We start from the raw sequence: 25,236 nt of genomic DNA on the forward strand, positions 1-25,236 counted from the left end.
CATCTGATCAAAATATGAAAAGGAGGCATGTCCCAGGGAAAATAATGCATGTCGCAGGGAGAAATGGCATATCCTTTGAGAACTTTACACATATTGGACCCAGAAGGTTAATATTTAGTGAAAACAATGCTTAAAAAATACAGTTCAGAACCATTTGATTTTAGGTCCCTATCTCCCTATTTTTGTATTCAATCTCCCTACTTGGCTTTTGAAAAGTTGGCAGGTATGATGGTTTAAGCTGATGGGAAAATTTAAATAAAGATGCCATAATTTTGTGTGAACATTGACCAGTTCGAAGAAATTTGTGACCTAAACTTTTTTATCTATGCTGATTTCAGTTTTGTTTTTTTAACTTGCAGATACCGAGATTACAGAAATCCACCCTGGGTAGAGGAGAAGTACGAGTATTCCCAAGCCTACTGGCACATACTAGCTGCAAGATTTGCATTTGTAGTTGTGTTTGAGGTATGTTTTTCTGATGGAAATTAAACTAATACTGAAGTTACTCCTACTCTGATTGATTAAAATACTATTTTAATTTGCATGAAATCTTCCCAACAGTTCAATTTCATAAAAATGGTTTGTATAGTATTAACTTATTATCAGCACACCATTATATGCAACGGTTGAAAATTCACTTGACAAATTCAGAGCATGGAGTGAAGATTTCCAGCAGTTGCATGAATTTTACAATCATTTGCCTGAGACGGTGGATGCTAAAGCAAGGCATTTCTGTCAGGAATATGGCCGCTTCATTGGAAGTAGTGTGATTGCGATTTACATGAGGGTTATGTTTATTGCAGCGCGTGCATAATTTGATATTCATGTAAATTGAGATCATTTTCTCCGTATAAATTCAGTATGTTAAAATTAAGGGAAGCTTCTGCAAAGAAGATTAAAATAAAAGAATAATAAAAGTTTTCTTAAAAAGCATAGGGAAACGAACTTAAAACATAGGAAATATAAAATAAATACATAAAATTATGAATTTTAATCAAGAGAACATTTGTATGTGTAATTAAAAAATGAAAGCTTCATTTTACATATATTTTCACTAAGGTTCAAAGCATGCTTTATCATGGCAGTACTCTGACCAGCTTCATACCTTTTCACTACTTCAAGTTTAACCTTGAAAGAAAAGTAGCTTTCCTTGGTCTCTTTGCAATATCACTTGCTCGTCTTTTACATGCCGTCACTAATAACATTCCAAAATTGTACTGTAACAAACAGTTTGTACATGTACATACGTACGCATCATGGAGGCCACAATAAACAGAATGGTGTGGGTGTAAGAGCTGGTCATTGTAATTGTGGGTAACATTTGCCTGTGACGGTTGCACAATCTATATGTATGAGAGAGTTATCTCAATAGTAGCGATCTTTTTCACATTTTTCCCCATCTCGCGTTATTTCAAATTTGCGTGAATTGAGATCGCGATCACACTGTACACATTTTCTACCAGTTTCAATGTTTTTATGATCTAGTTCATATAAGGGCTTGCCTCTCAGTCTTTAGTGCTTATAAATGCTTACCAGAAATAGAGCAGACTGGCTTAGTATGTAATTATTTACAATTGGTTAGACAGATCATATAATAAGTTCTGAAAACAACTTTTCACACAGTCAAATTGAAATCATTAGCATAGCCAACTTTATATTCATATAATAGGTTTTTGAGCTTTTTGTGGGGAGTATAATATTTCAGTACTTGCCTCATAGGGCAAGTGGATTTTTTTGAGATTTGTCAACCCACGTAATGTGGTCCCTTATGTAACATGGATATAGTAATAGATACCATTGGATGGGAATTTCATTCCTAAGAATGCTGTTTTATCACCAGAATTATAGTTCTAGGCTGCTTATAAACCTTTTGCAATATGATTTCATCTACAATATACCATTATTATTTGTGATTGTGCATACAGTACATCATATCTCAGTATAAGCCACTCTCACCTACATATTGTTGAACAGGGTTTTAAAAAAGATTGCTGTAATGGGCATTTTCAGCAGAGTTATGGTTCTTTGTGTGCTGAACACTATATACTTGCTAGGTCTAGTGTTTGACCCACATACATATTGGATTATTCTCCTATCGAGGTTTTGTGTCCAAGCTTTTGCATGTTATATTATACAGGAAGGGACATGCATCTGCACTTTATCCCATGGGAGTCACATGGTTCTGCTGAACATTTTATAAGAAAGTCCTTGACTGCATGTGGGGAGACATAATGATTGCTGTATCTGCCTGCCATCTATCCATCCATAAGGTGGTCTTTGCAACATAGTGTTTTTTACTGTGATTTTTTATGCAACTGTCTTTAAGTTAGCACATTATGTTATGACATCATTCATCCATCTCCTTAATATTTGCTTGTTGTGCCCATAACTTTGTAAAATGGCTGGATAGATTTTCGTGAAGCTTCGCCAAAATACTCATCATGACAGATGTGACTAGATGGTGTATTGCATTCCACAGCCATGCCATGCACCACATGTTTCAAGTCATAGAAGAGAAAATGTAATTCTGTGACTTGTATACTTCTACAAAGTGTAACTTTACAATTACGGAAGAAATTTTAATGAAACTGCCTAAGTATATACACCTCTCCCACAATAACTTGCGCACAACGGGGTCCACAAACATAGATTGCACTATAAGTGAAGGTACGAGTTACTGAGGGGCCTCCAAAAACTGAAAAATTCTTCTTATACATCAAGAAATCCGTGGGGGGTGTGTGTAGGTAGGGAACTGGGCTGTTTAATGACTGAATCCTCATTTTACAATCATGTAGATAATTGTTAATAATGTGCTTTTTGTAATGAAGTTGTTCGTTATTCTGTATAAATAACATTTGTTTTCAAAATGTCCAACATGTGAAAGATTGATCCAACTGGTTTCAACAACTTTCACGTGTATGTGAAAACATCTGTGCATTATGTCACTGCTTTTTGTTTTGTTGATTAGCCTGGTTCCCAGAATGGTATAAAATAGTATACTACAAGTCGAGCATCACAGCAGCTGGGAACTTGACTAACTGTTGTTACACCACCAAACAAGATTCCTTTTCTTCAAAAACCAACAACATTTATATCGTGAGACAAATGCCTACGTTGGAACTCAATTTTTATTTGTTCAATTAATAGAGTATTGATGTCATGATTTCAGTGAAAGTATCAGCGAAACTTCTTATCATTCTTGAGTACATCTCTAAGTGCCAGTTCAGGAATTCTCAGAAAATCGCTTGCCCACAATGGTCCATATCAGTGAAACCAAGCTCTTTTTTTTAACGAAGTATCCGTTTCACTTGGTTGTCTTGCTATCTTTGATCACAGTTATGAAAGAGTCAGTTAATTTAAGGTAGTTCGTTACATACACAATAACATTTATAACAGTGTGCAAATTGATCAACTTAAGTGAGTTCACCCAACATACAACTGGGACTGCTAGATTTTAAGTACGTAGGATTTGCATGCATTTAATTATTTTTAATTCCACTTCTTTTATTTGATTCAAAAAATGTAATTAACGTGATAATGCAAAGGAGGCCAGCTTTTAATTCAGTGCAACAATACAACAAATACTTCTAGAAGTCAGTTATCAAAACATGGCACTTAATTAGGTTCTCAGAGAAACTTGTGGACATAACTGTTACGGTAGATTGTACATTTAAAAACACATTGCATTTATGATGATAACACTTAAGTGGAACTAAGCGATAGAATTAAAAGACAAATTTCACTTAATAAAAATTATTTAATTGGCATTTAAATATTAATTTACTGCATACACTAGGCATAAGTGACATTTCATTGATCAAAATTTCCTTGAATATCTTTAATTACGGTGTACTAAGAATGCTGTTTGGAAAGAAAATGTAACCAATTATATGACTTCTTATTAAAAGTAGATAATTTTAAAATGTTGATTAAAATTTCCAGGTCATATCTAACGTTTTTCACCATAAATGAGCGATATATCAATGTTTCAGTTACCAAATTTGAACGCTATTTTTTTTTCAAGTTCAAGAAATTGGGATCAATATTTTTTGTATTTTCTGGTTAAAAAACGAAATGGGATGCACGCCTGACCCTGCGTTATAAGCGGGTTTGCGAGTTATCAGGGCGCGAGTTATCGAGGGAGTGGTGTACCATGCCAAAAGATGGTGTGCTGCATATCATTGCCATACCCTCTGCCTCAAGGTCGAGGTCACAGCAAGGAAAGATATAATTTTATTACTTGCATTCTTGTCTGGAGTATACCTTTTGAGTGCTGAATATATTTTAATGTAACTTTTATCAGTTTATATATGATGTATAGATGGTATGTCACATTAGACAGCCAGCGATGCTGCGAGGCCAAGGGATTGCAGGTTTGTTGCAAATTCTTATGGTCCAGGGTCACGCAGCTTTTAAATCCAATGGGAGAAAGATTTTGTCTGTATCCTGTGATTCCCATGATGTCTTGTACCCAATGCGCAATTTTTTAAATTTTTTGTTTTGTAATTAGGTTGATCAGATCATTGTCTTTTTCACCTTTTCTCTGTGATTTCAATTAAAAGCATAAAAGTACTGTGTCATGTTGAAACTAAAGAAAACTGATTTCTTTAGGAAAGTCAGTGAGGCACAAAGATCATCTGTTATGAATGAAACTAGGATATGTGAAAAATTTGGTTTTTGGTTTGCTGCTGCAAACTAAACAGTGCAGAAAGCAGTGATATAAAATAAATTGTCATGATGTCATTTACTATGGCTTAGACCATGCAGAAAATCTGATACATCGACAAAAATATCCACTGAACAACATGTGTGAATTGTGGAAAATTGTAATTTGGATTTATATCCAGAAAACCAGTTCCCCAGTCTGTTAGGACTGAGCATAGTTGCAGCAGTTCTGCCTTTATAAAAAGCTGATTGTGAAAGGGGATTCAGTTCTCACAACAAACTTAAACAATACTCTGAAGATTAGAGTAACCACAGACCTTTTAAGTTCCATCACTGTAGTAGGAAAATGTCAGAATATCAGAGAAACAAATTAACAAGAAAAAATAAATAATTTTTTCCACACATTGATCGAGCTTTAAAGGCATGTGGGCTAACGTCTGTAACAGTAAATAAACTGATAACTCTACAGATGATGTGGTCCACGAAATGATTTTCAGTTTGCAAAGTGTTTTTGAAGAGGAATGATACAAAATAATGAAGAATATTTACCAGCTGAACAAAAGTTATGTATGCAGATGCCTAATAAATGTATTGTCAAAGAAGACACAAAATCATGCTTGTTTTAATTTTTGGTGTTTCAACAGCTTATAATCATGTTGTTACCAACCAGGTACCATTTGGCATGGTTTACGCACTGCCCCCCTATCCCCGATGATTTCACCCCTCTGGAGGTAGGTGTTGGGGATCTCCCCTTCATGAGAGAATTTCCAGAAGCATCTCTTGAGAGCAAACCTCCTGCATCATGGTCAAGCCCATAGCGAGGAAAAATGCTGTTCTGATTTGTATCCTTGTCCAGAGAATGAGCTTTTGAACCACTGGGTGGATAGTATCTCACATACAGTGGTCATGCCCTCTGTCTCGGGGTCAAGGTGTGTCACATAAATACCCATACCTCCTGCCTCAAGGTTAATGTCATGGCAGAGAAAATATAAATCAGTGACCTCTGTCCATGTATGTGTATAATTTTTAAACCAATGGATCATTTTAATGACACTTGGCATTTTTTGTATTTTGATTTGAGAGTATCTCGTGTATTTAGTCTAACCCCCAGCTTCAAAGTCAAGGTCACAAGTGATCAGTACCCTGTTTCATTATTTTGACAGATATTGTGTTGGAGCTAACATTGTAATTATTGCTGGGCATTGTTTGAGAAGTCCACTTTGCAGGATAAGTTATCACTTTTGGACATAGGCACCTCTCTATTGATTCTTGAGCTTAGAGGTCAGAGGTCAAGATCACAGGGGTTAAAATTGTCATTTTGCATTCCAAACAGATAGTCAGCTTCCTGAAGTTTCCTGCACAGTTTGTATCAACTATTTGGTTGCGTTACATCTAAGAAAGGACAGCTCCAAATAGAATCTGCGATGAATAGATCAAAATTCAGAGTCACTGGAGATGAAATTGAAAGAAAATAAAATTAAGTTTACGTTTATAATAGCATCAGTTAATCAGGGGGATCAGTCTTTCTTGTGATAGCTTTTTTTTCAGTGTAGAAAGAATCATAGAATAGTTCATATATTCCTTCTCATTTTTAGTAGCGCCTTGTGTCTGCTTCAAGGCAGTCTTTTCATAATGACCTGGAATCATTTCCATATTGTCTGAAATTAATGAGATAGCAGAAGGAATGATGTCCCTCCAACTACTCCTGTTCTTCAGATATGATGTTGTTGTTGTAGGGTTTAACACCATTTTCAGCACAAGATAGGCTGTACATGACAGCCAGTATTAATGGTGGAGGAAGAACCCGGGAAAAACCCGGAAAGAACCACTGACCCATTAGACGGTATTGGCAAGCTTTCTCACATACCCACATTGGCTGAATCCGACACTCGAACCTGTGCCAACAGAGGTTTTATGGCAGTTGTCCATAACGGTAACGCTTTAAACCAATCTGCCACTCGGGGCCCCTTAAATATGTTACTCATGGGTTTGGGGGCAGGTAGAATTTAAATGAAAATTTAGTTTTGCTTCTTAATCATTTATTCTTGCGACCCATTCTCCAGGCAGAATTTGTAAATTAGATCTTGCAATTTTAAAAACCTCAAATCATTCCATATTGTTTCTATTGCAGAATGTTGTTATTGTGATTACCAGCCTGATTGCCTGGCTTATCCCAGATGTCCCTTCCAAACTGAAGAAGAAAATTCGCAGAGAGGCATACATTGCTAGTGAGATCGTGATCCGAACTGAGTTGATGAAAGCCCGAGGACAAAGCCCAGCTGGTAGCATGCTGGATAGCATTATATCCAAGATGTCATTCACAAACCCGCTTTCCAAAGATAATGGCAAAAATGTGCCAGACCTTCGTAAACGAGGGAAAGCTGAAATAACTTCAGTGGATCATGACAACAGTGATGCATAGCAGGGTGAAGTAGGTTGATTTCAGTTGGTGCTTCTCTTGTTCAAGAAGACTCTGAGTATTTATAACTGCAGCTCTTGTTACAACACTAACCATCATGTTGCTACTTAATTTGCAACACATCAGGTGTGACATTCTTTTTGAAAGGTCAGATATACAAATTTGTAGCCATAAAATCTTAGGCAATTTTTTCTAAAGAATGTTCAAGCCCAGGAGCTCTCATGGTACTTCCTGTGATGTCGTGCCACCGATATATAATTACTCATTTTTTTGGAAAGCCTTAGTAACAAGCATTTGGATTGGTTCAACTTGCATCATGTGACAAAGAAAACTTGAAGTTATTAGTTAATAACACCAGAGAATAACTATTTATATATTCACGAGTCCTTTCTGTGTATCTTGACAATATTTGTAAACTTGAGAGTTATTATTTTTGTAACTTTTTGTAATTATAGGAATTGAACTTCACATTTAACAGGATTCATGAAGTCATAAAGCTTGCAAATCGACTCCACACTATGCATGAACAGTCATAGAGAAATTGAACTTCATATTTTTCATGATTCACAAAGTCATAAAGCTTATAAATTGACTCCACACTATGCATGAACAATTATAGAGAAATTGAACTTTATACTTTACAAGATTTATGAAGTAATAAAGCTTGAAAATTTACTCTTGAAAAATGCATAAATAGTCGTAGAGAAATTGAACTTCATGTTTAACAGAAGTCGTTAAGTCATGAAGCTTGAAAATTGATTGCACACTAACAGCCTTATGGTGGAAATTTAAAGGGTTGATTTACTCATTTCTGCTTGGTGGCTGTTCTGTAAAAATGTAACCATTTTGTACAATTATTTATATTTGACAACAGGATGTACCTACATACACTAGAGTTTGTTACAAACTCATGGGTTGTGATTTGTGAAAAAAAAATGATTACTTGAATTTAAATTTAATATTTGATACAATCTAGTTTCTTTAATATTGCAAGTTTATCCTGTTTTTTAAAGAATGTTTTAAATAACTGCAAGTTATGATGGTGCTGCTATCGACAGAAATATTAATTCCTTTTGTGTTGTGTAGTGATAGGATTCTGTGTCTTTTTATGTAGCATCCATCACCAGAAGAAGGCCCTCTTCACACCCAAACATGTATAATATACCTATACTTCGTACTATTTTAAGCCCTGTATGAAATGGAAATGGATTCCTTTTCTTTAGCGTGCAATACTTATGTGTCGTGTATTGTATTTTTTTGTACAGTTCTTTGTTATATTAATGGTTGTATGTTCCTCTTTTGGTTGCAGTCAGCAGTGTGTGAAAAACAATGATCTTTTAATATACAAACTATCAATATATTGCTATGGCACCATCTTATATGGCAGATTATACCCACAGTATAGTTAATTTGACAGACATAAGCTATTTTCACTTCCCTAAAGGAATTATGGTCATACTGGCAAGTAACTCTCCCATGTGGAGTGTTTCTTTAATATTTTACTAGCAAATAACACTTGTATGAAGAGTGTTTCTTCATATTTGACTGGCAAATAACTCTCCCATACAGAGTGTTTCTTTCATATTTTACTGGAATAAATCCAAAGAGTAAACTTCACTGTAATGGCTTATACTATGCATGAAGCAAGTTTATCAGCTTTCATTGCCTGAGCAAAGAGAATTGGGGATAGAAGTTTCCTGCAATTAACTGACTCATTTTCACTGAATGGAGTCTCCTGTTTGCACTGGTCAAATTTATACACTATTTTTTCAGTGACTGTTTTTAGATATGTTTTTAGACTAAAGAAAGAAGAGAATCTCATTCATTTCTGCCAAGACACTTACCAATGGAAACTTCATTTCCCTTTCTCTGTTCTCAGGTGATTAGGATTACATCTAGAATGTGCAATTGTGAAAATCCCACAAAAATTGAAAATTTAGCACAAACGTTTTAATCTGTGAGGGCATAAGGATTGGGCACAAATTTTCATAAATCATGCATTCCTTATTTACAAAAAATTTTAAAGTTGTTAATTTTGCTCCTGTACAGGTTTGCAGTTGTGGACTGCCAAGTCATTTGAAGTTTGATTGCAACAGATGATTGTCAAATTTGGTTGAACTGATGCTTAAGTTTATTTATTGAAATGAATGTGTCAAATTGTATTCGGCTGAATGTGGTTTGACTTTCATTTTCTCAAATAAAATAAACTCTTTGTTCAAACAACTTTGGCATTCATGGGCAGCCATTACTCTTAACTGAAAAGGCAGTCAGCATATTTTGAAAAGCGACCATTTGATTTTGCCAGGATTTTCTTCAATAAGGAAAAAGTCAGAGTATGTACAAATAAAGCAATTTGACTCTAAACTGTGTAACTGTGACAATATAGGCTGTCATCAAAATGAGATATTCTAACAAATTTTGCCTCCATTTCCCTTGTTGATGCTGTCAGTAGAGAGCTTCAAAGCACTGATAGTTATGTCAGTAAGATGTCGACTTACACATCATATCTGTCAGGGCCAGCATCCCAATAACATGAAAGACATGCATCACATGATGGACAACAGTTCTTGAACCATGCAACTTCGTTCTATTGATGAATTTGAATAACTGACATAGACACTAAATATAGTAATGCCAGTACATCACAGATGATGTTCAGCAGGATGTTGTCTCAGTTCCTTGTTATTATCTTGAAGAACAAGTCTGTACAGGATGAGTTTATGGAGATTCTTTATTCAGTAGTACCTACTTATGACAGCTAAGTTAAAACATTTAATGTTGTTGCAAAATGTTAAGATAGACATTTGAGTGTTTGACTGCATTGGAAATACAACATGGTTATGATTTTTTAGTGGTCATTGTAAAATAAATATATAAAAAATCTTTAAAATGAGGACTAAAGAAAGAAGATACAACGTATAATTTTCATATATTAGGACAAGTTGGAAGATGGGATGCATTGTTCTGCTGTCATTTTAGTTACTTTTGATGCCGTATTTGAGTCAACAACTTTGAATAGCTGGGTGCCCCTTTTTTAACGTTAAATCCTGATTTAATCCTCGGCGATGCATCATTTTCCCCGGTGGCATTTTGCTTTAAAAGATAATGAAATTGTCAATGTAGTCGTACACAATGTTTGTTTAGAGTTTGGTTTCAAGTTTTTTTCATTTATGCTTCTGAAACCTCTTGATGGATTCTTGTTATACTTTGGATGATTCATTATGTAGTGAGGTCAATTTATTATGTGATGCCTCCCCATATTTACTTGGTGTCAGTGTTATGGTCATAGGAAATATTTGCCTTTGGGTTTTGCTGAAACTATTTTAGTTGCTCACACATTTTGTAGCCACTGATGGATTCTGTCAGTATTTGGAATGTTAAATTGTGAAGCAAAAACCATTCTTAAACACACTTGGTCCATTCTTTGATCTTGGAATCAAGGTTATAAGTTTTACAGTGGTGCTTTGAGTGTGGTTTCAACATCTAAGACTTAATAGTCTTGATAAACTTAGAAATGAAACATGTGATCATTTTCAAATGAAAAGAATTCACGTTTTAACAGTGTCATAACCTATTACAGCACTTACAGTGTGACTTGGATTAGTATGTATCAATGACAACCTCACAAGTCTCTTTTCTCAGTATCTTCATCATTTTCATACTGTATAAATGACACCTGTTATAAAGAACAAATTCAGTTGGTCCCTTAAGTATACTTTATAGAAAGGTTATATTACTTTAACTTGAGGCCTAAATATGTTACAATAAATTTTATGCTCATAAAGTTAATCACATGACTATTATTTATATCGTGGTTACTCACACTCTATACATTTTCAGGTTAATCCTGAATTGACTCTTTTTCTTCAATTTAGCTCTGTTGATATTTTGCAGATAATTTTCTACATTTCAATCAAAGTACTCATTATAAATGTTTCTGATGTAAATTTTGCCATTAAATTGAAGGTTAACCTTGGTTCATGATTTTTGCCAATCCCAATCGGACAAACATTATTGTATTTGCTGAACTGCAGCTATAATTTGATATGTACTTTGATTTTAAAGTATCATTTTACATTCTGTAATCTTTTTAACAGTATTTGTTTCACAGTAGATGGACACGCCTATCCTTTGTAAAATGATTAAAGGATTCAGCTTCATTTTGTTTTCATTTTTAGACTTGTTTACTTGGTAACTGCAAGCAATTTTATCAAGGAACATGTAGGTTTGTCAAGGCACTTATCCCTCGGACAATAGACTTTCAAAACTGCATGTAGTGTATCAAACATGTCACAGTTTGCTAAATGAAAGACATGATCTTGAACCCATGAAGCTTGCAACATTAATTGGATTATGGCCTTATAAAACTAAGGTACTTAATAACTAGTTTTAGTAAAATATATGCTTGGTAACAGGTTTGAAAATAAATAGGAGTAAGAAATGAATGAATATTTTTTAAAATGTGTTCTATTTCCTTGAGATTTTTCTTTAAAAAAAAGAACTTTCCAAAAGCCAAATCCAATGAATTTCTTACTCAACTATGTATGCTTTTTATAATCCTTGTCAATTTTTTTTTTATTGCATTGCAATATATAATACCCATCAGTTTAAGTAAGATTTTCAGTTGACAAAGTTGGTAATTTTTGTTTAATTTGTTGAACTTTTCTTTGATCACTTGGCCTGCGAGTTTATGGTATGGCCTGTGGACATTGTCATGAGTCATCCGTCATTCTGACACCACTTGTTTATGAACAATCCCTGAAGCTTCATTTCTGATCAGATTTGGTATTTAAGCTTATATCATCATGTCTGTGGAGCTGGTTAAGAACAGCATCCACATGTAATAACGAGATGATAATTCTACTTTTTGGCTGAACTTGTGAACACTCTGAAGGCCTTATCCTGAACAAATTTGTATCCAATTAAATATGTTAGCTTACATCATCAGGCTGTCAGATGAGTTCATTTAGGAGTTACATCCACTTAATGAGGTGATATCGCATCAGATTGGCTGGGCATGTGAATAAGCCATATGTTAGATCAGATTTGGTATGTAAGCTTATATCACAGAGGTATCTAAAAAATTTGATTATGAGCAATATCTACACATGTTAATGAGATTATCTTGTGTCTTATAATTTTAATGAGCCCTCCAATCTTATATATATATATATATATATATATATATATATATAGTACAGGAAATAAGGCCAGCATGGAAAGACAATGTTGCAATTATTTACTGTAAGCTTTTGTTTTCTTTACAGTTTTAATACCTTTGTTAATTTGCATTCACAAGCTGACATGTCAGTTCTACTGGTGAGCAATATCAGGCCTGCGTAGGCCTCTTGTTAAATGTTAGTGTCTTCTGTCACATTATAGAATGTTATGATTGTATCATTAGGGTATTTGTTTAAAATTTAACTTTGTGTAATCAATGCTCAGATGTAATCAATGTTGTAAAAATGCATTTTTGTTACTTAAGTACATACACTGTAGCTGTACACTAAAAATGCATTCCAGCATTCACAGCTTAGCTACTAAACTTTGCTAGATCAGTTTTGCCATCTTCAGAATTTTGTTATTGTATTTTTTGTACCAAGATTTGTAGTTCTTTTTTTACAATTTGACCTTTACATTTTCGTTTACTTATTTTTCCTTCTTTTTAAGTTAAGTCTTCATTAACTCATTGGAATTTTTCAACCATGATTTAAATGTGGTATTTACTAAGCAGATGAATCTCTCAATTTTGTGAAACCCTCAGGAATAATCTTCAAGGTGTGTACATTGGGAACTAAATACATGCTTCATTTAATGACTACACTACCCTCCAAAACATATTCAGTTAGTGCTTGTAATATAATTCAAAGTAAAAAAATGTGTGCTACAAAGAAAGAAAATACCAATATATGCTCGATTAAACAGACACATTATAAATGATTTATATATTTTCAGTTTTCAGGAGAAAATCGGGGAGATAAAATAGTATAGAAATTAAAGGTCATATAAAATATCTAAGAAGAAATGAAGTGTACAAAACCTTTGTGGGGGTAGTGTAGATTTACCATTTGTATATTCTCACTAAAACGAAAGTAGTCTATTGTTATGATGTCCATACTTCAGTTTTTTCTTCTTCATATGATACCATATATATCTCTGGACAGTAACTTTTTGTCTTACATGATCAGCCTTTTAGCTTTTATGGATGGCTTGCACTTATGGTAAGGGAGAAGCTCAGTGATTTGGTGATCAAAAGGCAAAAGGTGAAAGTCATTGTGTCTGAAAGAAAGAACTATTTTTCATAGAATAACAGTTCCACGTCACTGACTTGGACCAAACATTGTGTATGGATTGCACATGGGGTCTGGAAAAAGTCCATTGATTTGGAGGTTAAAATCAAGAGCACAGCGATAAAAATAATTTATTCACATAAATGTTAATTCTACATCGCAGTTTTGGGCAAATCCTTGTAGAGGGCTTGCACTTCAGGTAACAAAGCGACATTTTGATTTTGGATTTCAAAGGTTAGGGTCATTAGGACTTGAAGAAACATCAGTTTTGCACAAAATTCTTGTTCACGAGTAAGTTCCTTGACCAAATTTTTTGCATGGTTTGCACTTCGGGTATACACAGAAACCTATAGAGTTTGGGGTCTAATGGTGAAAGGTCAAGGTCATGGCAAGTCCAATAAGAAAATTGTGATTTCTGCACAGCAAGTTCAGTTCAAGAAGACATTGACATTGAGACCCTTTGGTCAGTAATTGCTCAAGTCACCTATTCCATACTAGTGCCTGCATGGAGTACTATTAACGTTCGTCTTTTTTGTTGGCATTTAATGTATTTATTAGAGTAGTATAGTTTAAACTTGCATAAATTATTCCTCTCCTCAGTTTGGAGCTTTGTGTATCGTTGAATATAAATTTTGATCTATAGGAATATTCATATTTACAAATGATACTTGTATGGTTGTTTTATAATGTTTTGAATCTATATGCAGCTCTATAACTGGTTTTGTCTCTCTTTGGAGAAGTTTATCATCTCATATTTAGATGTTATTTTTAATGCAGATTTACTATGTTTTGGATTATCATCTATTGCCTTAATGGGCATTTTGCCAAGTGTTTGTACATCTTGTATTTAATGGCAGAAACTTTGCCATGAGGAACACACACACACACTCACACACACATTATTACATGTTTGCCAAGTGTTTTTACATATTGTATTTAAAGGCAGAAACCTTGCCATGAGGAACACACACACACACATTATTACATGTATGTCTTTTATATTAGGATGAGGTGATTTTTGTTACATTTTGTTATCCCTCCATTACCTTTAAAATCTATACTCATTGACTTACTTTTAGATAGATATCAATGTACCTAATAATTAACTGTTATATACACTTTCTGCCTGTTTATTTAGGTATATTTTAATACAGTAAAATACATCCCAACATGCTTTGCATATTTATCTTTTCAGTTTGATATGTACATACCACTTCATAACTTGCTCCTACTTGCACAGTCAGCTTGATTTAAATGAATCTGTTCATTTGCCAGTGGAATTTTAATCATAATCGTGCCAGTTCTCTTAAAAAGCCTATCACAGGCAAACTGGAGCTTAATTATATACAGTAGCTCCTTGCTAAGACATTCACTATACCACTATAAAGTGGTCTTTAAACGTAATTGTTTGAATTTTGTTTGATCATCACTGGTTGAATTGTGTCACATAATTGTAGATTTTGGCTATTAAGAATAAAAATTTTAATGTGATTTCACATTAAATTTTTATTCTTGTATTTCTACACGCTGTTTTAACAATTTTCATCATCCATATCAAGTTCCCTCACTTACAATATGGGTCAGTTTTAAGAATCCCAGAGTAGTACTGTACATGGAAAGACTAGTAGTCTAGAAAATGAGGTGTTTGCCGAATATGGTAGGTACCTTGCAATCTCTCCTTACCAGTAATGCATATGATGGAGGTTTTCTTTGGCTGTAGATATGAGAGGCAGGTTTTGAGGATAAATAAAATATGTAATTCGATTGAAGAGATGGGAGAATCAGAGCCTGGCTTGATATGAGAGATGACTGCTTATTAAAAGTTACTGGTAATAGGGGTTGTACTATATTTATTTAATGGGGAGAGCCATAACTCTGCATTGCTGAGAGACCACATTCTTTGGGACCTTGTTTTGCTGTCAGTTTCGTTTAGATGTGGAGAGCAGTTTCTTGGAAGTCATTTGATATACATATCTGATCACCAGCATCTGACTTTGACAACTTGTTTGTAGTTGCAAGATTAGAGTATATTGGGATATATAATGCAGACGTCTGGCTCCAACTACAAGTATTTATAGCGGTGAGTTACATTATTTCTTTTTACCCACTAAAACATTTATGCTATCTCTCAATGTCACTGTCTCCTCTCATTTGCTATGTTTATTTCCACACAAATTGTGTTCATTGACTTAAACAAACTTGTGTAATATCATGTTTTGTCTTACCTGTTCTAGAAAACGTGAGACAGGTATCATCAAGTCTGAAAGAATTGTAGTCTTTAAGCAAACCCTTGAACAGATAACTCGCATTCTTAGAATTGGAGCCAGTAAGACTTTTTTCCTTTATTCCCATTTGCCTCAATCTACTGTCACTGGGGATAGACAAAATTCATTTGAAAATATAGATTCAAATTTAATTTTTCTCTTACGTCATAAGTCCCAAAACTTGCAAGAGTTGATGTCAAATTCAGACCATAATCAATTAGCAATATATTTTATCTCCATGCACCCCACCCATTCCTTAATCTATAAAGCAAGATCAAGAATCGAGGCTAAATCAAAATCTGGACAAGTTGTCCATTCAAGTCTTTCTCTATGACTTAAGTTCTAAACCCTTGAAGGTTTCCATAGTACTTAAAAACTGCTGAATCAATGGGCATTACCTTTTTATATTTATTCACCCACACAATTCCTACCTTCACATCAGAGACCTCTTATGGTCGAAGTGGTTAGAACATCTGCTTCGGATGAGAGAGGCCGCAGGTTCAAACCCCAGCCGAGTCATACCAAAGACATTAAAATGGTACTAGCAGCTGCCTCGCATGGCGCTCAGCATTAAGAAGTTAGTGGTAGGACTGGTCGGCCTGGTGTCGGGATAATGTGACTGGGTGGGACATCATCCTACATGTCTGCGGCATGATTCCCCAGTGCTAGACATCACTGTAAACTGCCAAACTGCAGACATTGTAGTGATATGACTGAAAAATTGTTAATGCTACATTAAAAATCAAAATCTCTCTCTCTCTCTCTCTCTCTCTCTCTCTCTCTCTCTCTCTCTCACACACACACACATCAGAGGCGAGGTCAAAGTCACCTGAACCTTTTTTTTTTTCAATATGAGATGCTCCACTTTGTCACAAAATTCAACACTTGGAGCATAAAGTGTTGAGTTCTTTAGTAAGCAGAGCTATCATACATTTAGTATAATATATTTACTAATCAGTCTCCAGTATTGTAACTTGTGTCAGCGATATTGTTTATATGTCAATCAGAACTGACACTACCAAATATTGATTGGTGTCTAATGTGTATATGCAACGTATCAAATACAAATGAGCTGTTCTGTTCTGAAGACATGGTCTTCTAAAAGGCTTGAATAATTCAAGATAAAGTTAATGTAGGATTGATGATGGCTGAATTTGTCCACCTGTGATGTTGCTCCAAAAGAAATACATTGTCCATGCTGAATGCAACAATGGAAGAAAAGCGAATCTCCTAGACATTGTATTGCAGTTACTTTGCAGAAGAGATGCAGGTTTTTATGATATTCTAGAAATTGTCTGACCATTTACATTATAGTACAGGGTCTATGTGATTCATTTTACCAGTTTCAGTAGCAGTCGAAAGCCAATGATATGGAAAAGGGACAGGAACATATCATATTGCTAAGAGCTGTGATATTCATTTTGTCGTAAACAGCAAAACAAACCTGGCCCCATAATTCCAATGAATTAAGGTTCTCTCACTGGAAATCAATAATATTATTGTGGATGGAGATGATAACGTTCATTCATTTACAGAAAAGATGTGTATTGACTATAGACAAATCAGTAAAAAGCTAGGATGAAAATAATATTCCACGAAACCGATGTTCATTGGCATATTCATCAACTCTTCAAGAGCTTATTATAGCTTTTTTATTACATTTATTTTCAACAGGTGCGCAGAAGTTAGGATATCTGGTTCCGTCATTGTACTTAAAAGCAAGGTTGTGTTTTCCAAATTAAAAAATGGAGATTCTACTAAATTCAGTCAAAGGGAAAACAGTGAAAACGATACAACTGACATTCCATTCAGTACCAATGTGTGGTGTTATTATTCAGAACGTCAGTCTTACGAAAACGAATGCATGGAAATTTTGTTTAACATGCTTCCTAGTTTCGCCCATGAATGGTGTTTCTGAATTAGAAACGCACTCCGTGTGTTCCCGATTGATTAAAGGTTACTTGCCAAGTTAACATTCTTTTCACTGTTCAATAAATGGTTTGGAGACTTACATCGCTCTCTTGTCATGTACTGAAATGAGTAGTTTATATTACAATCTGAAATGGATCGTTGGTTCTTTCCGGTGTTTTCTCGGGTTCTTCTTCCACCATTACTACTGGCCGCCATGTATAGCCTATCGTGTGCTGAAAAATGGCGTTAAACCCTACAACAACAACAACAACAACAATCTGAAGTAAATGTAGGGGCCCCGAGTGGCCTAGTGGTCTAAAGCGCTCACCGTTACGGATCATTGCCATCTCACCTCTGTCTGCGTGGGTTCGAAATCTCCGGTTCGGCCAACGTGGGTGTGTGAGAAAGCTTGCCAGTAGCTTCTTGTGGGTCAGTGGTTCTTTCTGGGGGTTTTCCGGGTTCTTCCTCCACCATTTATACTGGCCGCAATGTATCTAGCCTATCTTGTGCTGAAAAATGGCGTTAAACCCTACAACAACAACAACAACAATAAACGTATGTCCTAGATTAGGGTTTGCAGTTTCACTAACACACAAACACAAACAACAGAATGACGAAAATTCAGTCTCCTCCTTAGCCTGCGTTTTTCCATGTCCGTGAGGACTGACTTGGACTTTGGCGTGTTGAATGTCCTCCCGCCATTTCCGTGTAGTTCTGTCGTGATTACATACATCATTTTATGATTTTCCTTCGAGTTCGACCTTTTGGTAATATTGGAAAGAAGAGAGGTTGAACATGTGAGACAAATAGTTATAGTTTTAGCTACCTTTTTATCCTGTCATGTAAATTATTTATGAAATCTAATCTTGAGTACGACTCGGGGCAGTACAGATGCCATATTAAATAAACATTTTCACGTGCACGTGCGATAATTCCAAGTTGGTCTCGAGTTGTTTGTGTTACATCAGGGTGATTCCAAATGGCAATTTCTACTTAGCCCTTAATACAATTTACGAAGGGTTGGTAACACCACTTTGAAGTAGATATTCATCAACAAATAGAACAAAATTGTTATCGTTATCAACGTTAACATTCGCTACCAGTTGGTCCAGCACCGCGTCTGTAAATTCCGCATCAGCGCCGTCAGTGTACATTACCAATATAAAAATGATAAAGTCTAATCTTAAAAACAAGCACCAGATACGGTTAAGTACCCGTCATGATAAACGTTGAGTGATTCGAACGGAATTTCATCTCCAGCAACAAATGATTTAGATAAAGCGACTGTGTAAAATTCATCATCGTCCCTTTTGTGAGCTGAGATATCAGTCTTGCAAACTCAGAGCTAAGATACCGCTTATCATTTATCACCATTCTCTTCTCATTCGACCCCATGGTCCTTAACTTCCAGTTATGATAAATATATATGACAAACATGTATGATCCGGACTCGTAAACTTTAAGCTGTGAGTCATAGGTTTAACAGAAGAAGATGAAGAAAAAATAAAAATAAATTAAAAAAAAAACCCACAAAAAACACCACCAACAACAACAAAAATCCATTGGCACCAGAACTGTTAATAAGCCGCCCATTTGCTAAGGTTGAGACGTCAGTGATTTCCTCTCGTTTTTCCTCTTTGGATCAACATACCCAGAATTTGGAACCACTTGTGGAGTTCCGAGCAAGTTCGCGACCAGTTTATGCACGTATTTTTTTTTTTTTTTTTTTTTTTTTTTTGTTTAACTATTTTCATCAGACACTTTGATAAATGCAACCGACACACTGCTGTCTCTGATTCACTGTTTGTCTGTGAGCTCAACCAGAATGTTTACAACAAAGTGGTGTTTCAACTTGACAATAATATTAAATGTCTTCGCTTTAAGTTTTCAGCTTGCCAGTTTGATCTTCAAAAATCACAAGCTCAATTCGATCGGCACAAACAACATCCTTGCTGGTAAACTCAGAGAAATCCACTTTTGTGGCAAACCGACTCAGATTCACATCAGCGTCCTGTCGTCGAGCTGTGTATCGTCTGTTAACGTTAATATACATTGTTACGATATTACACGTACATTAATGTGATATCAACGAGTGTTTGCGGGGTTGAAGAGCGCTCCAGAAAATGAAATACTTCAATGACAAGATGACCACATCTTGGACAATCCAAATGAATTTGTACTGTTAAATTTGAATAAAAACGGTTTTAGTTCAAGTCCACCAGTGCCCCGTGATAAATAACCAACAACTTCAACTAGCGGTACAAGTCCATACGAGTCAAAGTAAAAACAATGTTGAGGTGTTAACATGTATTTTCCCAGTGAGTGCCATGAACAGTTAATGAATCCAGATTGACGATGCCAGATTCACGTGTGCGTGGCACCATTGATGCAAGTTCATCTTGCATAAAGTCATCACGAAAATGTTGGATTTATTTTGCTGAGTAGCCTCGGTAATGATTTTATTAACTGCCGGCGGCATTAATTCTGTCAATGGTCTCGAAGCGTCTGAGCCGCCTGCAAGCCCAGTTGTTTTAATCAATCCACCCGTAGCACTTTTGATAATATCCACAAATCGCAGAACATCGCAAGCATTAGTCTGTGACTGCTTTTGTTGAGCTCAAAAAAAATCCACGAACAGCGTCAACGAGCCCAGTTCCGTATTATGTGATGTACAGGGGTTTTCTCGCGTTAATGACACAAACGAGTTTCACACGCCCACGCAGGACTGTGATTGTTGTTATTATTATTACTATTATTATTAAATGTCAGGGCGATCTCTAATGTACAGTTGTATCGTTATAATTTTCCCGCGCTGATCAACACGTGCCCGTCTTGATCCACAAGGAAAAAACGAACATGGGTCAGACAATTAGTATGCTATGGAAGATACACTAGTGCTGCGGGCGTAATCGTTATCAAATCATCTGGTTCCACGGCTGGTGAAAACCCAACCAGAATGTAACCCTGAAGTCCTCCACATGTAGTTTCATACCCGCTTTCATAACTGCCACTGATGTCATCACAGGTTAAATTGTCTTGCGTTGTTGAGTTAATTTTCACAATATCCAGCCCTATATGATATCCAGTCCATGAAGGTCCTTCAGGCAAAATGTGCATACGTCCGGGAAGAATTTTGAGCCAACCAAGAACTGTTTTCAACGACGACTATGCAATACTAAAAGATCTTTTGGAGATTCAATGACAATAACTGAGCTGAGTGTGGGCTCGAGTTCGCGATTAGAAACAGTGGAGACCTTGCCAGTCCAAAACGAAATTCTTTGTTAAACCTCATCATTGATTGAGGTAATATCATACGTGACTTTAGGAAGTTCCACAATACTCCAAGTTAATCCATATCTGATGAAAATATAAATGTATTATTTGCGGGCAGACCACCAAACCTTTGAGATCGAATACTAGGGCAATTGTAATACACTCGCAACGATGCACGTGCGATCTCAAGTGTGCGTGATTCCCCCAGTGGTCACAGGTGAAGAAAAGGTTGTACTGAATTCTGATTTCGTGGATGAGATGGTAATCATCGAAGTCACGCTCTTGGCTATGTTTACAACCACCTGCTACATTGAAACATATATTTCACGCAAAACACGCACCGTCTCAGCTGTGACAGAACTCGTCGTCGGTGTTGTATAAATCATGAATATCTTTAACAAAGTGATGCATGAACGCAGGATATGTGTCTCTGTCCATGAGATGATTAGTGAGCAGCCGCAGACAAATCGATGTGGCTTCAAAAATGACTTAGGTTACATAATTGACCGCACGAACTGATCCCTCGAGTATTTCCAACAGATCCGCAAGGTCGTTAGGGTCGCACAGTTCACCAAGACCCTTTCCTTGTTTTGTCTGATATCCTTCATAGTTTTGTTTCAACTTTTGCACGTCTTTTAAGTACATGCGATACATCAGCTCTTTTCTTCTGGTGTGACTGCAAAAAGTCTTTAATCGGGTTGTTTTAGCTTTTTATTACTTTTGCAGACCGTTTCACTTTTGGGTTTTACTACCAGCTAGCCAAGACGTTTAGATTTTTTCCACTCCTTTAATTGATTGGTAATCATGTTCGTCTTCTGAGCGAAATCGAGGACATATTGTTTCAGTAGCCACCTGCTAAATTGATTTTGTTCAGGCGCAGATGTTTGTTCAAGTTCTTCTTTGTCCTCTGTATATTCAGGAATTAGTCCAGGTTTCCGCGAGCCAGGAATCTGTCTCGACATTTCTTGTGGTAATGGTCGTATTTGTAAAAATTCACTCCATAACAATTCACCTTCTTCACTTTTGTTTCGCTCAAAAATGCATTATATGTATGCACTAAATGAACAGACAGAATACCTGTACATTTTTGCCTTCCAGTAACCTCCCTGAATACCATTTTAGGCCATTCCCTATTCATATGTACAGGAGTTGTTTCTGGTAGCTTTCTTATCATGTAGCCTTTCCAGCTGAGAGGTCTGTTAAGAGCGACACACACAGAATTTTCAAAGATTGCCTGGCAAGCTTTTTCTTTAAAGAAATGAGGCGGTGTTTTCAACTCTGACTTGTATTCGGGTGGCAAAGTGCCTTTCTTACGTCTCCACTAAGTTCCTGTGTATCTTGGGCGAATATACCTTGGGCCTCTCTAATTTCTTTCAACGTCTTATTTGACTTCCTTAGTCGCCTCTGGTAAACACGCGATAGTCTCTGCAGTTGCTCTCGTGGATTCTTAATAACATTGGTATGTTTGGCTATTTTACAAACGCCACCAGGAAATTCTTCTGTTTCAGCGAGCGCTGCCACTTGTTTTGCTTTTGCTCTTGTTGCCATTTTTATAACCTAGGCACGTTCTGCAATATATTTGTTTGGTTTAATCAACGCCGCAAATATTTGCTTAAAACCCGCTGTGAGATCGACTCGTGCAGTTTGTCGCGACTGTGAAGTATCTTCGACATTTTTGCGGCCTTCATTCAAATTTTGAAGCAATTTTAGGTATTGCTGGACAGCTTCACAGCTTCACTTTCTAACGATTCAGAGGTATAACTGCCGGACATTTTTATTTTTATATGATGGTGTTTTTTATTTTTAAATTGACACATGCACATACAGACGTGTACGGTATTTTGCTCCATCGACTGTAATTTCCAGTCCAATCAATTGTTAGAAAATTATAATGGTCCGAGGTAATCCGCGTAACCATGTCATGAAATTCAGTACATGTTTATTCGGCGGCACATCTAGTCTAATGAATGTTTCCCAGACCATGCGTGTCAATGCCACGAAATATCATTAGTATGTTACATGTTGCATTTTGCACATGGGCTTATCGCTGAGTCAATAGATGACGTCCGTGTATTAGTGCCATCCTCGTGAAAATATTAGTGCGGGATTTACTTGATTTTCAAGCATCACATCGTCGTTTGCATCCGAATCGTCAATAGTAGCGTCATGGCCAACTGGGTTGTTGTATGTGCGCATTAATTTTGTTATTGTGTATTGAAGAATCTACAGTTGTGTATTTATTTTGGAATACAGCAATTCGCTTACTTTGTTTCTTGTAGTGCATTTTTTATAACTAAGACTTAGCAGAATAAGAAAATGAGAATATAATAGAAAGGTTACTGCATTTGTATGGGAAAATATGAACTCGTTATCACGGATTGATACAGTACTTCCACAGGTTGTTCAGTACCCATTCGATAAACTCATAGCTTCCCATACAAATACAGTAATATATCTATATGAATAGAATTGGTGTTTTAAAAATTCCGATTTATATTCACGCATAAAGCAATCGCATTGGGGATCATGTTTTACCCCAGTTCTCTGGCTGTGATTGTAACCACGACTGTGCTTAATGTCCAAAATCTCTCAATTATCAATGAATCTTGCCAGTGAGCTATGGCTTGATGGAGCAATCTTCAGCTGTAGAGGTACGTGAAAATAAAAATCTGTATTATTTTCTGCTGTCCGTTCTTTGTTCTAGAATTGTTATGTAGTATTCTTCTTACCTCATGAAAAGTTAAGATAAATTCGAGCCATTAATCGTACGAAACAACTCTATCTAACAAACACAGATAATTGCACAAAAACAAGATCGTGTACAGTTATTACCTACCCCAGCTGGAGACTGCTATCATGAAGAAGACAGCTTCAGGGCAAGGTATATATGCAATGCAACTAAATCAGAATCAGAGCTCTATATACCAGTACTTGTCGGGAACCACGCACGGAAAGAAAACAATACTGTTGGCAGTTTACACATGACTTTGTATGTTAGGTTGACCAAGACAGCAAAACGGTGCAATCGTCTGACAGAACTAAAACATTAACCATGGGTAATGATGCACGCCGCAAAGGGTTCCATATCATATTTAAAATAAAATACAACAAAATTGCAATGTTGCTCATACAGTTCTGTGACAAACCTAGCTACCGCGCTCTTTGCATATTGATCAATGCGGCTTTTGTAAAGACCCCAAAAACCGCCGTTACGTGCAAAAAGTCTTATATGCCAAATCATGTTAATAATACTGAATCTTGAAAGATAATGATTTTAAATATCGGTCGGTTCTATTAAAACCAGATAATATCGACTTTTCGTCACATTATAAGCCGTGTAATTTCTCCCTCGAACTTATATACCCTGCCGCTTTTCACATTTGTACGAATTAATCTGATGCTAATAGGCGACATCCGTGGGTCCACCGATTTCAGTCGAAATCTGGCACACAAGATTTGATGACGTCACCTTTGCAAACACACGGATTGTTGTCAGCCCAAGTTCTCCCTTCAATGTAAATTCCAGCGCCTCACCTGGTCACCAAATATCCCATCGAGTTTATTTTATCTAATACACGCTTTATCTTTTCAGCCTAAAAAAGCGTGCCTGCCTCATTTCATTTCCTTTCGAATCAATTTGTGCGCCACGTGCGAATGTTGTTATTAGATTAGTTACTAACGGAATTTGTCGAATGTATCATATCACTACGTTTGGAGGACTTCAGAAAGAGACTGGAATTACAAGCGACTACGTTGACTGAATTAAGGGGTGGCGCCTGTTTATTCTTAACTGAATATTTGAAAGTCGTTTAAACCCGACAGCTTGAACCGTTTATATCAGATAGCCTTTTTAAAACAAATGATTTACTTCCTTCAAAGCTTTTATTAGATTGGAAGAATAGTGAAATCTGTGTTAAACAGTGGCATTGGGGCTGTAATGGATACATGCAATAAATTGCAATAGAGTCAATAATGAATCCACCTAACGCTCTTTAGAATGTGTTAGATTTGTTACATAGCCGAATCATCGAGTTTATGAACCACCAATGAAGCAACAAAGTATGAAAACGGTATTAAACAGTGGGTCATCTAGTGTACAACAATGTTTTTTTGATCAACCATCCTTCCTAAAGTTAAATGAACAGATTTTAAAATTGATTCGATTTTTGGGGGGTTTCCATAAGTTTCTCTTTTACAAGTACCTTCTTCAAAGGTAATCAAACATTATAATTCCCTTTTAATAGTGGATTGTTATACATATGAGTGCTCCAATTGTGAGAACATTTGTTCTAATTCATATCTACTAAAAATTTAAAAGAAAAAGTTAGTAATATTTTCGTTACATCCATTGTTACCCCCATTATTTATAAAATGTATTGCCAGAACATGTTTCATAGACAAATGTTGCCTGTTG

At 35.9% G+C, this 25,236-nt stretch overlaps 1 protein-coding gene across 1 annotated transcript in view; it reads left to right on the plus strand.

Annotated features, from left to right (window-relative positions):
* LOC149797108 (anoctamin-1-like) overlaps positions 1-14,547 on the plus strand; it is a 165,987-nt gene extending 151,440 nt beyond the window's left edge. The window contains exons 24-25 of the mRNA XM_089960712.1: positions 360-465; positions 6,797-14,547. Of these exons, the coding sequence (XP_089816838.1) occupies positions 360-465; positions 6,797-7,087 (397 nt within the window). The 3' untranslated portion in view covers positions 7,088-14,547. The remainder of the gene's footprint in view (positions 1-359; positions 466-6,796) is intronic.
* The last annotated feature ends 10,689 nt before the right edge of the window (positions 14,548-25,236 follow it).

The sequence above is a fragment of the Sinohyriopsis cumingii genome, chromosome 6 (genome assembly GCF_028554795.1).
Source record: "Sinohyriopsis cumingii isolate HCF-2022 chromosome 6, ASM2855479v2, whole genome shotgun sequence".
In the NCBI taxonomy this organism is placed as follows: Eukaryota; Metazoa; Mollusca; class Bivalvia; order Unionida; family Unionidae; genus Sinohyriopsis; species Sinohyriopsis cumingii.